This window comes from Apus apus, chromosome 3, assembly GCF_020740795.1.
Source record: "Apus apus isolate bApuApu2 chromosome 3, bApuApu2.pri.cur, whole genome shotgun sequence".
NCBI classification, from domain to species: domain Eukaryota; kingdom Metazoa; phylum Chordata; class Aves; order Apodiformes; family Apodidae; genus Apus; species Apus apus.
Window position 1 is genome coordinate 31,221,925 of NC_067284.1, and position 13,785 is coordinate 31,235,709.

Sequence of the window (13,785 nt, forward strand, 5' to 3'; positions counted from 1 at the left end):
CTGTTTTCATGCAGAATAAACTTGGAAGAGCACCAGTAAAGGGCCCTCCAGTAAAGATAAAGGTCTGCAGATGAGATCATAAGAACACCTAAGTCAGTATAGTGACAGGCCAAGAGACCTCCTTCTTCTGCCCATGCCAGTGGTCAGTGCCAGATGCTTGGAGAAAAGTATGGAAAGGCCACAGAAGGATCCTTCTCCCCAGCTCTTGTCCCACATTCTAGAAGTCGTTTGCTCAAATGCTTCCTGAGCTGCAAATCACATACATGCCATTAAAGACCCATGGTGGAAGTACTCCAAATGTGCCTAATCTGTGCCTTTGTTTATATTGTGTTTTACATGTGTTTCATAATTTGATTGCATGTGGGTTTTAACTTTCTGTTTGGTAATTTCAGTGGCATACTTTGGATTCATGCATCCCGAGGCAGGATGAGTCATTGCAATTACAAGGTCCTTGACAGAATCCCATGTATGGTGCTGCAGATGCAATGGGAGCTGGGAGTGGAGCAAGAAGCAATACATTTATCAAATGCTAAGAACTACATCTGCCATTGCGTAGCTGGCCTGGTTGGTTTTGGACCATTTCTGGTTCTCACAGGTGACCTGACAAAGGCTTCTCCTTTATCCTTATTTATGTTACTGGTTCATGTCAGTAATTGGCTTTTCCTAGCAAGACGCTCTTTGACTGGGACTGCCAACTAGCCACACTGAAGAGCCCATCTCTTTATTAAAATAAATAAAAATACATTATTTAGATAAATAATACACCATTGTTTTAAAGTTTTGCTTTCCTAGCAACTAGGGAGTACAACAACATTATCTATGTTCATCCAAGTGGATTATTTCATGCTAATTGTGTACCTATGTACCATCCAGGGCACCATTACTACTATTATTCAATCATTTAAACAAACAAACAAACAAACAAATGTTGAAAAGATTTTTGGTGGAAATTTGCAGAACTGAAAAATGTTGAATACTGGGCTTCCATCGTCCCACTGTAGGATGGCTTCTGTAGGAAAGAAAAGGAAGGAATCAGACCTAATGCTTTCAAAGAACATCTGTTGTGCCATCGCGGAACTGAGGAATATGGGAATTGCCAGCTTGGTCCCTCCTTGTGTTACCATGAGAGGGCAGACATTACCCCGGCAATGTGCCATCTCAGGCAGCTGCCAACTTAGCTGCTGTTAAGGCTAACCCTAGATTCAACTTGGTGCAGTAGCCTGAGGTGCTTTTGGCAATATTGGAGACCAAGAATCAAAGAACCTTCATGGATTTTCTTTTAATGAATCTGAAGTCATCAGACTCCCTAACCTGGAGTGCTCTGCAATGCAAACCTTTTTAAACATAGAGGAGTTTGTGGCTGTCTCTGAAAAGGATGCAGTGCAGTTAGTTACACAAGCTCAGCTTTCCCTGTGCTTCACGAGACACATTTGACCAGAAGAACTAAAGCCACTGAGCCCATACATATCAAAAGAGGTACTCAGGAGCTAGACACTCAAATCCAGAGATGCGCAAACCAGCTTCCAGTCCCGGGCGGCCGGTAGGGTTCGTGATGGCTCTGCAGGACCACGAAGCGGGTCGGGAGAAGCGAAACAGCGCCCGTAGCTTGGTGCCAAGTTTCCCTTCTGCGAGAAAGGAAAACGAAACTAAGCGCTTCCCCTCGCCCCGCGGCGACGGGAGCGACTGGAGGGGAGGGGAAGGCACGGCTTTAAGAGCGCAGCGCCGGGCGCTGCGGTGCAGCTTGCGAGCTCAGCCGAACCGAGACTAGACTACTTGAACCGAACCGAGTCCAGTCAAACCGACCCCAGACGGGTCCAAGTGAACTGCATCGCATCCCGCCGAGCCGAGCCGAGCCGAGCCGAGCCGAGCCGAGCCGAGCCGAGCCGAGCCGAGCCGAGCCATGCAGCTGGACGCGCTGTGGCACCGGTCGCTGGCTGTGGCGCGGGCGGTGGTGGCGGCGCTGAAGGTGTGGCTGCATGCGCTGTGCTGGGGCCTGATCCCCCTGTCCCTGCCCCTGCCCGGCTGGCGGAGGGTCTCAGCACCCAGCCTCGCCACCTCGGCGAGCCCACGGCGGGAGCGGGACGACGCGTCCCCGACGCCTACCAGCGTTAATTACCACTTCACTCGGCAGTGCAACTACAAGTGCGGCTTCTGCTTTCATACAGCCAAGACCTCCTTCGTGCTGCCTCTGGAGGAGGCCAAGAAGGGGCTGGCGATGCTCAAGGAGGCAGGTGGGTCAGGGGGGCGCGCCGGTTGGGAGCCTGGGCCGGGGGATGCGCGACGACCACGTCCCAGCAGGGACGGAGGCTGTCCCTCGTCACCGGGCTGCAGCCGGACACGGGCAGCTTGTGAGAGAGGCGGGCAGGAGGCAGGCAGAGGTTCACAGCATCTTTTGTTGGTCCTTTTCTAGGAATGGAGAAAATAAATTTCTCAGGAGGAGAACCGTTTCTTCAGGACAGAGGCGAATTTGTAGGCAAACTGGTGCAGTTTTGCAAGCAGGAGTTGAAACTACCAAGTGTCAGCATTGTTAGCAATGGCAGCCTGATAAGAGAATGGTGGTTCAAGAAGTACGGTAAGGAAAAACAGCTGTTCCCAACAGCACTGGTGGGGTTTGGGAGCCTCCGCGGGGCAGCCTCACCCAAAGATGGCATTTGGTGCAAGTGGGAGATGGTTTGTTAGTGGTTCATTTACAGTAAATGCAAACCAAACGTAAGTACCTCTGAAATACTGTTAATTATATGTTGTGAACATAGGCAGTTTCTACTATTGCCTCTTTGGTATATTAGTGTAAAAAACTAGTAGCTCAGACTGTTACCATAACGCTGGGGACGCACAAACAAAATGCATGTTTTGATGCTGCTGGTGCTGTTGCTTTTGTGGTTCATGTGATGACTCCACAGACCTGTATTTACATGGCACTTTGTGACAGATGACAACAAAGTGAAAGTGGGCAGGATCCTCACAGTTTTTAACTGAGGGACTGAATATTAATGTTTAAAACTTGTTTTCAGGTGAATATTTAGACATTTTGGCAATTTCGTGTGATAGTTTTAATGAGGATGTCAACATTTTGATTGGCCGTGGTCAAGGAAAGAAGAACCATGTGGAAAATCTGCATAAACTGAGACAATGGTGTCGAGACTATGCTGTTGCTTTCAAGATAAATTCAGTGATCAACAGGTTTAATGTTGAGGAAGATATGAATGAGCAGATCAAGGCACTCAACCCTGTGCGCTGGAAGGTAAGAAAGTAGTGTATACCATAGGTTTCCCATTCAGAGAAAAGAAGTAATGAATTCCTGGAGTTGTCTGAACCTCTAATGACCTCAGTCATATGTCCAGCTTGATCAGGTGCTAATGGACTTCTTGTCAGTGTTACATGGTGTTGAGTTAGGTTGTCTCTTTCTGCACCTACATGGAGCCTAATATGTCAGGAATCTTTTTTGTTGTGATATTTAAAGGAAATTACTATTTCAGCATAGGTAGATCTATTTTTTTATGATGCTGAAAGTAAGACAGAGGGCCTTTGACATTTGGAAATGTGTCATGGTGTAGAGAAAATAAGGAAGAGTTAGCATACAATGAAAGATAGTATTAATATATTATTACCAATATATGTGTACATTAGACATGTTCTGTTGTAAAGTATTAATGGTTAGTGTGTATATATTGTTATATTTTCTTCTAGAAGTATATTAAATACATTATGTTACCAGTTTGAAAATGAGTAGAAATGATGTGACTTATAAATATGGGAGAACTTGTGGAATAATTTCTCATTGTTAGCTTCATGGAAACTGTATATACACGATTTCCCAGAAAAACAAACAAACAAACAAACAAAAAAACCTGTAAGTGAAATCTTGGTCCTATTAAAGGAGTGTAAGGAAAATATTACATACTTTTTAATATTTTATCGAGCTTCCTGGCCTACTTTCTTACTGAGGTGACAGAGCATGTTGATGGCAAAGGCACATTTTTTTTCCCCCTCAAAGTCTATTCTGAAAGTATTTGAGGACCTGGCCTTTAGAAGGAGGCCGTTAGAGAGACAAACCATTACATTTTGTTTCTCAGGAGTCTTCCATGTATTTTCTGTGACCATCTGAAGCTAGTAAACTTATAGTCAACAATCAGGTTCTATTCTTTTATCTGAAAGATTGACTTAATGGTCTCCATCATACATAGTACTTACTGGCATTTATAGTACAGCCATGGTACTTGAGGTTCAATCCAAATTTTATGTGAGCTTTGATTATCTGTTCCCTTATTAAGACCAGAGCAACTAAGATTTGTATGGAAACCTGATCAGGAACCATGACCGTATAATTACATTTAGAACTATGTAATGTTAACATCATAAATATATATCTGCACCATGCCCTTCGTGCAGTATTCATTTATCACAATTTGTGTCAGTGTGGCTCCACTGACAGAAAAATTGAAGACATTGCTACTGAGACAACTAAAGGTTTTTGTTGTGGGGAGAGTCTCTTATTCTCAGTGCAAGTGAAAACATAAAATCTTAACCAGATTCTTTCTGTCTTCAGGTGTTCCAATGCCTGCTAATTGAAGGGGAGAACACTGGTGAGGATGCTCTGAGAGAAGCAGAGAAATTTGTTATCAGTGATGAAGACTTTGAAAAATTCCTGGATCACCACAAAGATGTCTCCTGTTTGGTACCAGAATCTAATCAGAAGGTAAAATTGAAACTGTCCTTTTGTAACTTGATGTGTAAGTGAAGCTGGAAAGATGGAAAAGAGCTAGAAGCTTTAATGGCAATTAACACTTTCCCTAGTAGTATTGGCTTACAAGAGATACAGTAAAACTTTGTCAGCAACTGCTTTTTTTATGGTGAAAGCCAAGGTTTTAAATTTTCTTTAAGGCTTTTTATTGAGCACAAAGTTATTAATAGAAGAGTAAAACCTCACTGATCACAATCCTGAGGAAACCAGCAGGAATCCTCTGCTCAGTGAGATGTATGCATGAATTATCAGCACAGAAACTGGAGAAACTGAGTTTTCTATAGCTGAATGGTGGACTCTAAGCAGTAGTTAAACCCTCCAGAAAACAGCTTTTCCCTACCAGGGCACAAAAACCTGTTAAGTCTGACTATTAGTGTAAACACACGTCATACTCTAAGCATAGTTTCCTAATAGGGTTTCAGTGTCATTGGCCTGTACAAAGTAAATATGTCATCCCAGTCAGCATTATATTGGGTATAATTGGGAACAAGAAGTAGTATTTTTGCCTGACAGATCTTACTGGGTACTACCACAATAAAGTAAAAGATTTTTAACATTGTCTGAACTCCTTTGGACTGCATGTTCAGGCTCTTCATTCACAAGGAGACTCCACTCCTTGTGCTACTGTAGAGCCCAGAAGTTAACTTGCTGAGCTGCCATCCATCTTACGTTAGCTGCAGTAAAGGACTTTAGTGCCTAAGGGTGGAGCTTAAGACATTTTGTAAAATGCTTACAGACCCTACACGTGGCATGAGGAGAATTAGAAGACTCATTGTTAAGAAAGTTTATGAACTGAGTGAGCAGATACTAAGTTGAATTAAGTTCAGGATTGCCAAGATAGGAATCTCATGTTCCTTTTCCTCTCCACATATTGAGACTCTTTATTTACAGTTTGCTTCTTAATGTATAGAGAGATCAAGTGAGGAGTTTGGGTTGCCTTTACTATGTCAGACATAGAAGAAGGACTGTGCACTTTAGCAGTTAAGGCATTTGGTAGAAGAGAATACTCATCAATGAAGGTGTTTAGATGAGAAGCCCTACTTTTTTTTTCCTTCAAAGAAAGAAGTCCTTCAAAAAAGAGTAGACTTCCCTCAGTAGGTTTGGTTACAGAAGACTGTTTCTGGTATCTGTTAAAACTGTGTGAAAAAGATGGACACCACATTGATCAAACATGTTTTGTGTTCTACACAGCAACAAGTTCCAACTACCCAGAGGATTTTAGGGAGGATCATGAAGGAGATGCCCAATTAGCTGAGCAAACATGTCTTATTTGAACTGTTAGTCTATTTCTTGGTGCAGATCTGAGAGCTCTTTCAACTGAGAGATTACCTTTGAGCTGGGAGAACACCTTTTTCTGCTGAGGTGATAAAGAAACACCCGAGCTTAAATAGTCATGTCACTTGCTTGGAAAATTACATCATCATTTCATTATGCAAAACAGTCTAAGTTCTGCTGTTGTAGCAGTTAATTGAAAACTTGGATATTATTTAAAACACCTTTATCCAGCTGGGCACCCACATTTCAGGTAGACACTTCATAGGTCATATTCCAAGAATTAAAGGTTTATCATGCATTAACTCACGCTAGTAATCCTGTCATTTGTTTCTATAAATTTGATCCAAGGTCACTGAAATAGTGGTAAGGCACGACCTGCATCAACGGTTTATATCAGGCTTGAAACAAATAGTTGTTAGTTTTCTCCTTGATTTTTCACTAGAATGGAATTTTGTTTTCTATATTAATTTAGTTTTTTCTTTTGATGTGTTGCAGATGAGGGATTCATACCTCATTCTGGATGAATACGTAAGTCTTTTTATTTGTATGCCCATATATGTATGTGTGCAAGAGTAATAACCAATTCCATTTACTGTGCATTCTATAAAATAATTTTATCATGTAGTGCAAAGGACAGATACATTTTTTTTCCCATCAAACATACTGAGAACTATACATGGAACCTGATGGCAATTTCTCCTGAGGTAATAATACTTATGTTCCAGTTCTTAGTATGTTTAAAGGGAAGAGCAAATCTTAAAGTGTAGATGTGTTTCTTTGCAGGACATCTGTGCTGTTTTCCTTTGATTTAAAAATACAGAACTTGTCCTGTAAGTTAAGTTTCAGAGAGCTTTCTAACTTAGTTTACATGTAACTGAAGAGCAGACATTTAAGTTTCAGGATTTAAGGTATGGCTTTGTGACTGCCAAGATGTGTCAGTGTGTCTAACCATGAGCCTTCTGAGGACTACAGTGAAACTGTTCATGCACTTACAGAGGTTTTTGTGGGATTGCAGTGCAACTCGCTTAATTCTGTAGAAAAAAAAAAACCAAAACTTTCACAAATTGACTTTCTAATGTCTTTATCTGTTGATGATCCAGATGCGTTTTCTAAACTGTACAAATGGACGGAAAGAGCCTTCCAAGTCTATCCTAGATGTTGGAGTAGAAGCAGCCATAAAATTCAGTGGATTTGATGAGAAGATGTTCCTAAAGAGAGGAGGAAAGTATGTGTGGAGCAAAGCAGACATGAAACTGGACTGGTAACTCAATATACTGAACTAGAACAGGTCAATTATGTAAATAACATAGGTGTGTATATATGTATGTATGTAATGCTTTTAACTACACTTGGTATATTACCTACCTTGATGTTTAGCATAACTTTGTATGCAAATGTGTTGAATATTTTTAGAATGTAGATTATGTTCTTATCTATTGTTTGGTTGAACATTACCAAATAGCTCAGAGCTTTCATATAAATGTATCTGTGAAATCAACTTTCTAGTTCATTGTATGAAGGACTTCAGGGCAAATTGTTAATATAATGTCATATAGGAAACAGTTTTAAGATAACACATAAGTGTGCATGCCAGGAAACAAAACCAAACCCACTCCAATCTCTCATTCCTTATAAACCGCTGTAATGTTTAACTGGAAACGGCTCATGGAACGATCTGCTCCGTTCATGTGGAAAGGTGGATCGCAGTTCCTCACCAGATCACAAGAGGGCCACCTTCACAGTCCCTTGGAAGCAGGCCCTGCCTTTTTCAGGGATAATAAAAGGTCAGAATATAGGAATCAGTATCTGTAATAATGTATTTTGAAGGAAATCAAGATGAAAAAATTGGCGGTTCTCATTCTGTAAGACTGAAGTGTAAAAGCATATGTTTTTGTTCTCCCTCTACTCCATACACCCACACAGTATTTGCAAGGATGTTGGGTGGTGTAATTTTCTGTGAAAATTTATTTTTAAGTATGAAAGAATATATTATTTATCCTAAAATATAAAAGGAAATTTTACCCAATGATAAGCAACTTATTTCACATTTGCAATGGCCTTACTCCTAACAAATATTTACAGTGAAAAAAATATTTGCATTTTATTAATAATGTCCTCCGTTTTTCTTTTGTCTGCAAATACTGATTTATTATTTTTAAAACTTTCTTTTCTCTCCCCAAACATACAGTTCTGCTGAAGATACTTTCTGAAATTAATTAATACTGTGTAGCATACCTAAGACACATCTTCTGTTGCATGCTGGCTGTGGTATTCACATGCGTTTTATTTTGCTAAGCCATGGAATTACAAACAACAAAGTTTTAAAGGTTTCTTGGCTCAGTAATCATTCTTGGTTGCTGGTTAGAAATGTGCAGGTATTAAATGAAACTAATCGGGTTTTGTGATAGCTGTCTGCTTTTGAGGCCTGGCAGCATCAACATGAAATAGAGAAAAGTCAAAAAACCCTGCAAGATCAGTATTTTAAATTACTCCTTTCATTCTTGGTTCTCTAGCAATTGTTACAGCTTTTAATTGCAGTTTTCCAAATTTAATGAGTCCCATGCCTCCCTCCACCCTGTATCCCCCCAAAGAGCAAAGCTCTGTATGAAGGGCACGAAGCTCAGCATTGCACAAAGCAGAAGAGAACTAGCACTTACTCGTTCATCCTGTCCATGCAAGTCAAGGAGTGTCTCACATGTTTAAATATTTGCAAAAGCTGGGAGCCAGCAGGCATTTAATGTACCACGTAGAGAAAATGACACCTTTTTTTCATTTTTCTGATAGATGATTTTTTTGAAGTGGTTTTAGAGAGAAATGTTTAGCATTGACTTAATGCATCTTCAAAATTGAGGGGAAAGTGCTTAAGTAGGAGCTGCTACTTCGGAATAAAGAAAGGAGCATCTCTGAATACACTGTGAAAATATTTCCATTTATAATTCCTCCAGTTTCTATTTTTTACTATCCTAACTAAATATTCTGTCTCAGAGGTACTCTTTTGTCTCTTTGTATTTTCCATTTTTCAATCACATTTCCTAGACACTTACATTTCAGGGTTTCTTTTCGCTTGTACTTAATACTAAGTGACATTTTAAAATGTGGCCCACACACATTAACCCCACAGTCTTTTGGCAGTTTTTTCACTGACCTCAGTTGGAGTTCTGCCTGAGTAGCAACTGTGAGCAGTGCAAATGTATGTAACTGCGAGGTTTGACATCCTCTATGTTCCCATTGCTCAGATATTAAAGCTAGCCTCTTCTTCAGCATCTACACTGCATGATAGAAACAAATCCTTTTCCTTTGCTTCTGGCTCAGTCCCAGCATGGGGAAAGATTTAATGCATCAATGTACCAGTAAATCTACCAGCTTGCTGCTTCTGCAGAATATACCAGCTGTACCACAGCACGCAGATGTGAGGTGGAGAAACTCCCATACTGATGCAGAAATCCTGCCATTCTTTTCTTTGCCTTTTACTTGGTAAATGGTTATTCTTTTGCTGGAAGAGATCCTCTGTGCCTACAGGGGAAGTTGTAGGATAAACAAAGGGAAGCTCAAAATGTGAAAATCCAGTAAAAAATGTAAAGACATTGAAGAGGGTTTTTATCAGAAGGTTCTAAGTTCTTAAAATATTAAGGATTTTACATTGCTTCTTGCTACCATACATAGTTAAGAAAAAGTTTCTGCTCTGTGTGATACGCTTTTTCAAAGGAAATTCCAGTCATGTATATTGGAAATGAAGAATTTGACATAACACAGTTTGACAGACTATCACTGAAGTTAATAGCTATTGCTATATGCACAATTCACTTTTGTGTAAAATCTCAACATTTTCTTGGGCTACAGCTTGATTACCCATGGTTTGTTTTTTTATAGTTGTTGTGTTTGTTTTTTTTTAATCTATAAACATAATTCATGTTGGACCAAAAATGGACTTCACACTTTCATTCTGAAGTTAGACCTAACTTTCAGCATGGGACTGGAAAAAATAATACTGAATTCAACAGGGCTACTCCCACACTTTGAAGACATGCACATTGTTACCCTGAAGAGTCAGGATTTAAATTCAAGTCCTGTAAACACAGATATGCTTAATTGTATTGTCACGTGTAATCTCATAGTACTGCAGCTAAGTATTTCCTAAAGATGCTGAATTGGGAAGGGAGTTACACTGTGGCTTTCTAGCATTATGCAGCTGTTCATATTTGTAAAATTGTAGAAAATTAGCATTTGGGAGAATTACTTCCTTCAGTTACCATTATAATGAATATACCTTGGGTAATGAATTAAACCGTCCATTTAAGATGCCTTCTTTTCCAGTGTGAAGGATGCTTGATGTATTTTTGAATGTTGAAAATTATGAATTTTTTAACATTACTGTCACATAATTAGTGCAAAATATTTTGTGTTGCACATTTCAATAAATGCGTTTATTTCCTAAAGTTTGCCTGTAACTTATTTAACTATAACCCGGAACCGTAAAAGCAGAATGTGTGACCGCATTCACATGAGAGCAATAATTCTGGATGCAGTCTGCATTTAGCACAGGGGGCTGCTTGCATGGTGCCAAAGGCAGCATCTAGGCCGAAATGGAGAACAATAGTGTTGATTCTCCTTGTGATGAAAAGCATTTGTTACATGCTTGAGTGGACTGGGATGTGCTGGGAGAAGACCGTTGAAATACCTTGTGCTGTTCAGATGACAGCCATTAAAAAAAAAAGACACAACTGTCCATAAATATCGGAGGAGAAAAAAATATTATCTTCTGTTCCCAGAAATAAGAGAGTAAAGCTGGTCAATTTAGAGACATAAAGACAAGCGGCCTCTCAAGCTCATCTCCTGTCTTAAGGCTGCCATATAAACTGATTATACTAGAAAACGTGAAATGGGGCTTTTCACAGTAATCGCTTGTGTGTGTGTGGGGGAGGTTTTGCCAGGTTTTTTCCTGCTTATTCTAGTGGAGCGAAGGTGCCCAGGAGCAGAGCTGCAGCAAAATGCTTTCTGCATCCTGCCTTCCCTGACCCCACAACCTCTGCAATGTGCCCCCCAGGGACTGCTGTGTCGTGTCACCCCTGCTATGGCTCAGGCAAGGGCCTGAGCTGCCTTTTAGTAAATCAACGAGACAGCTCCTGCTCATGGCTGCAGCTCGGTGTTTTTCCTTTTGTGTTAAGGAAGAAAGCCGGTCATTGCTCCATATATAAACCCACAACAGGAAAGCAGTTGTTTTTGCTAAACAGTGCTTGCAAAACAGCCGTGACCTTCATGGTTTCCTTACGTTTCTTCCCTTCTTCCCTTCTCTGCCAGCAAGGTTAACCCATCTGCCCTCCCTTGTAAAATCCCCCGTTGCTCCTCTCCTGCCGCTCAATGACCTGCTGGGCCGAGGCCGCAACGCGAGGGCAACCTGAGATGCGTTCCCTTGAAAAATGTTAAAACAAAGCCGGCAGCACGGCCCGCCGAGGGAGGCTGTCCCGCCGCTGCCGGGGCCAGCACAGGGAGCACGCCCGGCGCTGCCAAGCGGAAAATCCCGGGATCCCCGCTTGATCCTGCCGCGCGGGAGGCGCCTCCCGCCGCCGCCGCCAGGGGGCGCCGCTGTGCCCGGCGCGGCCGAGCGGGGCGGCCGCTTCAAAGCGGGCGGGCGGTGGCGGCGCCGCGGCGCTTAATGGCGCCCGCCCAGCTGCGGCCCGCCCGCCTCCGCCCGCCCCCGCCCCCGCCGGAGAAAAGCCCGGCAGCGGCGCCCGCCGCCCGCACGCTGTGGCTCCGCGGCTGGCGGTGCTGAGGGAGCGTGGAGACCATGCCCGGGGAGGCGGCGCCCTGCCGCGGCTCGGCGGGATAGCGCGGGGCGCCTCGCGCCTTCCGCAGGCAGAGGCGGTAGCAGCCGGGTAAGGTGTCCTGGGCAGCGCGCGGGGGGAGCCGGCGCAGCAGTGAGGGGTGCGGCCGGGAGGTGGGGGTATCTCCTTCGGCTCTGCCGAGCTCCGGGGCTGGGGGTGTCTCCTCTCCCAGCCGCGGCGGGGCACCCGCATCCCCTTAAGGCGACTGCTGTGCCTGCCGCTACCCGCGCAGGGCGGCTGGCGCATCCGCCGCCGGTGGGCTGCGGGCCTCCTGCGGGCCGCGGGCCGCCTCCTGGGGAGGCGGGAAGGGCAGAAACAACCCTCGTTCTGCTGCCGATGACTTTCTGCTCCCGGGAGGCTGTCCTCGGCGCCCAGCGGCAGCCGCTCCGGTGGGTGCCCCTCACCGGCGAGGTGGGGTGTCTGCGGGGCGGCGGAGCGCTTGTTTTTGGGAGCGGTACCTGGCTGTAGTAAGGGAGGTATGGCAAACTGCAGGCTGGCTTGGAGGAAAGGGTGCTGTGCGGCTTCCAGCCGGTGTGGTCGGGGGCGTGAGGAAGACAGTTACTTAGACTCGCGTGTTTTCTGTTCTGTGATTTCCATAAATGAACTAAAGCTTTCTGTTCGGTGCCTTGGAGTGCAATAGCCACTCTTCGAGGGGGTGAAAATAATTAAATGAAGAGGGTTGTGGATTGGCATCCACTGCCAATGTTCTGAGGTACAAATGAAGTGTGCAGTTCGAGGAGGAATTGGTTTGTTTGGGTTGCAGGGGTGGAAGAAGTAGGAGTAGGACTCGGTTTTTTCATGCTTGTAATTTTTTTTCTTCCCCCACTGCTCTTAAGAGATGCTACTACTGACTTTTTTGAGATGTTGGAATAAAGTATATGTATGATAATGAGGTTGCCTCCCACCCCCCAGGATTCTCAGTGTCGTTTTAATTCGAGAGTATCTTATTCCTGAAAAAAAAAAAAACAGGCCCTGAATCACTGGGTTTATTGCTTCTAGAGGACTGGAACAGGGAGTCTTACAGGGGTGGGCTGGTGGAAGACGGTGCAAACTGTTTGAATTTCCATTGTATTCTTGGAAATACTGTCATTTCTGTCCAGGAACATATTATTCTCTGTTCTGCAAAACGCATGAATGTCAATTTATAAATAGATCCATTTGTTTATATTGTTTCAGCGTAGCTAAACAGCCGTTTACTTTGTGAAATGGATTGCTTCATTCCGCATTGAGCTTATCAGTGCTGCCCCAGGAGTGGCTGCAGCTGAAGTTACAATGTTCCTGGGCAGAGTGCTACTGGAGAGATTGTATCAGGAGTTTGGAGTCAAACTCCCGGTTGCTGCCCTTTCTGTTCGTTTGTGTCAGGAGACGTAGTGAAGGTGGGGGAGGAGGGAGAAGGGTGTCTGGCGATGTGAAGTGCTGGGGGGCATATTTGTGCCTTTATAGAGACTGTTCTGTACTTAGATGGGATTTTACAGCATGGGAGAATTTATAGAACTATCTGCTGTTTATGTTAGGTCATCAGACAAAGTCGCCTGACTTGAAGTTTGTTAAATACCCAACAGAAGCAAGATCAAGTGAGAAAAGGGTGATGGTGTTGGGGGAAAATCTTTACCTTTGCTTAGGATCTGTGTGAAAAAGATAGGATTTTATTTTTTTTTTTCAGTATGAAGCTTATTCCTTTACCCCTGCTTTCCCTAGTCATCATGTCTCATTATCCTCTCATGCAGTCTGTATATTGTTCATGAGGGGGAGAAACCATCTGTGATTGAAATACAAATACAATAGCGGATGTTTCAATCTGATATAACTACTTTGAATGAGGCATCCTTCAGATAAAACAAAGGGTCGATTCCCCCCTCCCAAATTGCCCTGCTTCCTGTTTAAGAAGCTGCTAGATCAAATAATGTGTTTATCATCTGCAGGTATTGTACATTTTTGCCCTTGAAG

The 13,785-nt window shown here is 43.2% G+C and overlaps 2 protein-coding genes across 7 annotated transcripts in view; both read left to right on the plus strand.

Moving 5' to 3' along the window:
• Positions 1-1,694: 1,694 nt before the first annotated feature.
• On the plus strand, positions 1,695-10,452 carry RSAD2 (radical S-adenosyl methionine domain containing 2). The gene is made up of 6 exons (XM_051615520.1): positions 1,695-2,231; positions 2,411-2,572; positions 3,012-3,241; positions 4,547-4,696; positions 6,512-6,544; positions 7,117-10,452. The coding sequence occupies exons 1-6, from the start codon at positions 1,901-1,903 to the stop codon at positions 7,279-7,281; spliced, it is 1,071 nt and encodes a 356-aa protein (XP_051471480.1). The 5' UTR covers positions 1,695-1,900; the 3' UTR covers positions 7,282-10,452.
• A 1,322-nt stretch (positions 10,453-11,774) lies between these two features.
• Positions 11,775-13,785, plus strand: part of RNF144A (ring finger protein 144A) — a 62,321-nt gene continuing 60,310 nt past the window's right edge. For 3 of the 6 annotated variants that reach the window (XM_051615158.1, XM_051615155.1, XM_051615157.1), the window contains exon 1: positions 11,775-11,889. The gene's annotated coding sequence lies outside the window, so the exon portion shown is untranslated. Of the gene's footprint in view, positions 11,890-12,120; positions 12,228-12,291; positions 12,315-13,785 lie in introns of those variants that run through there. The other 3 variants (XM_051615156.1, XM_051615159.1, XM_051615161.1) reach the window with 2 other exon arrangements.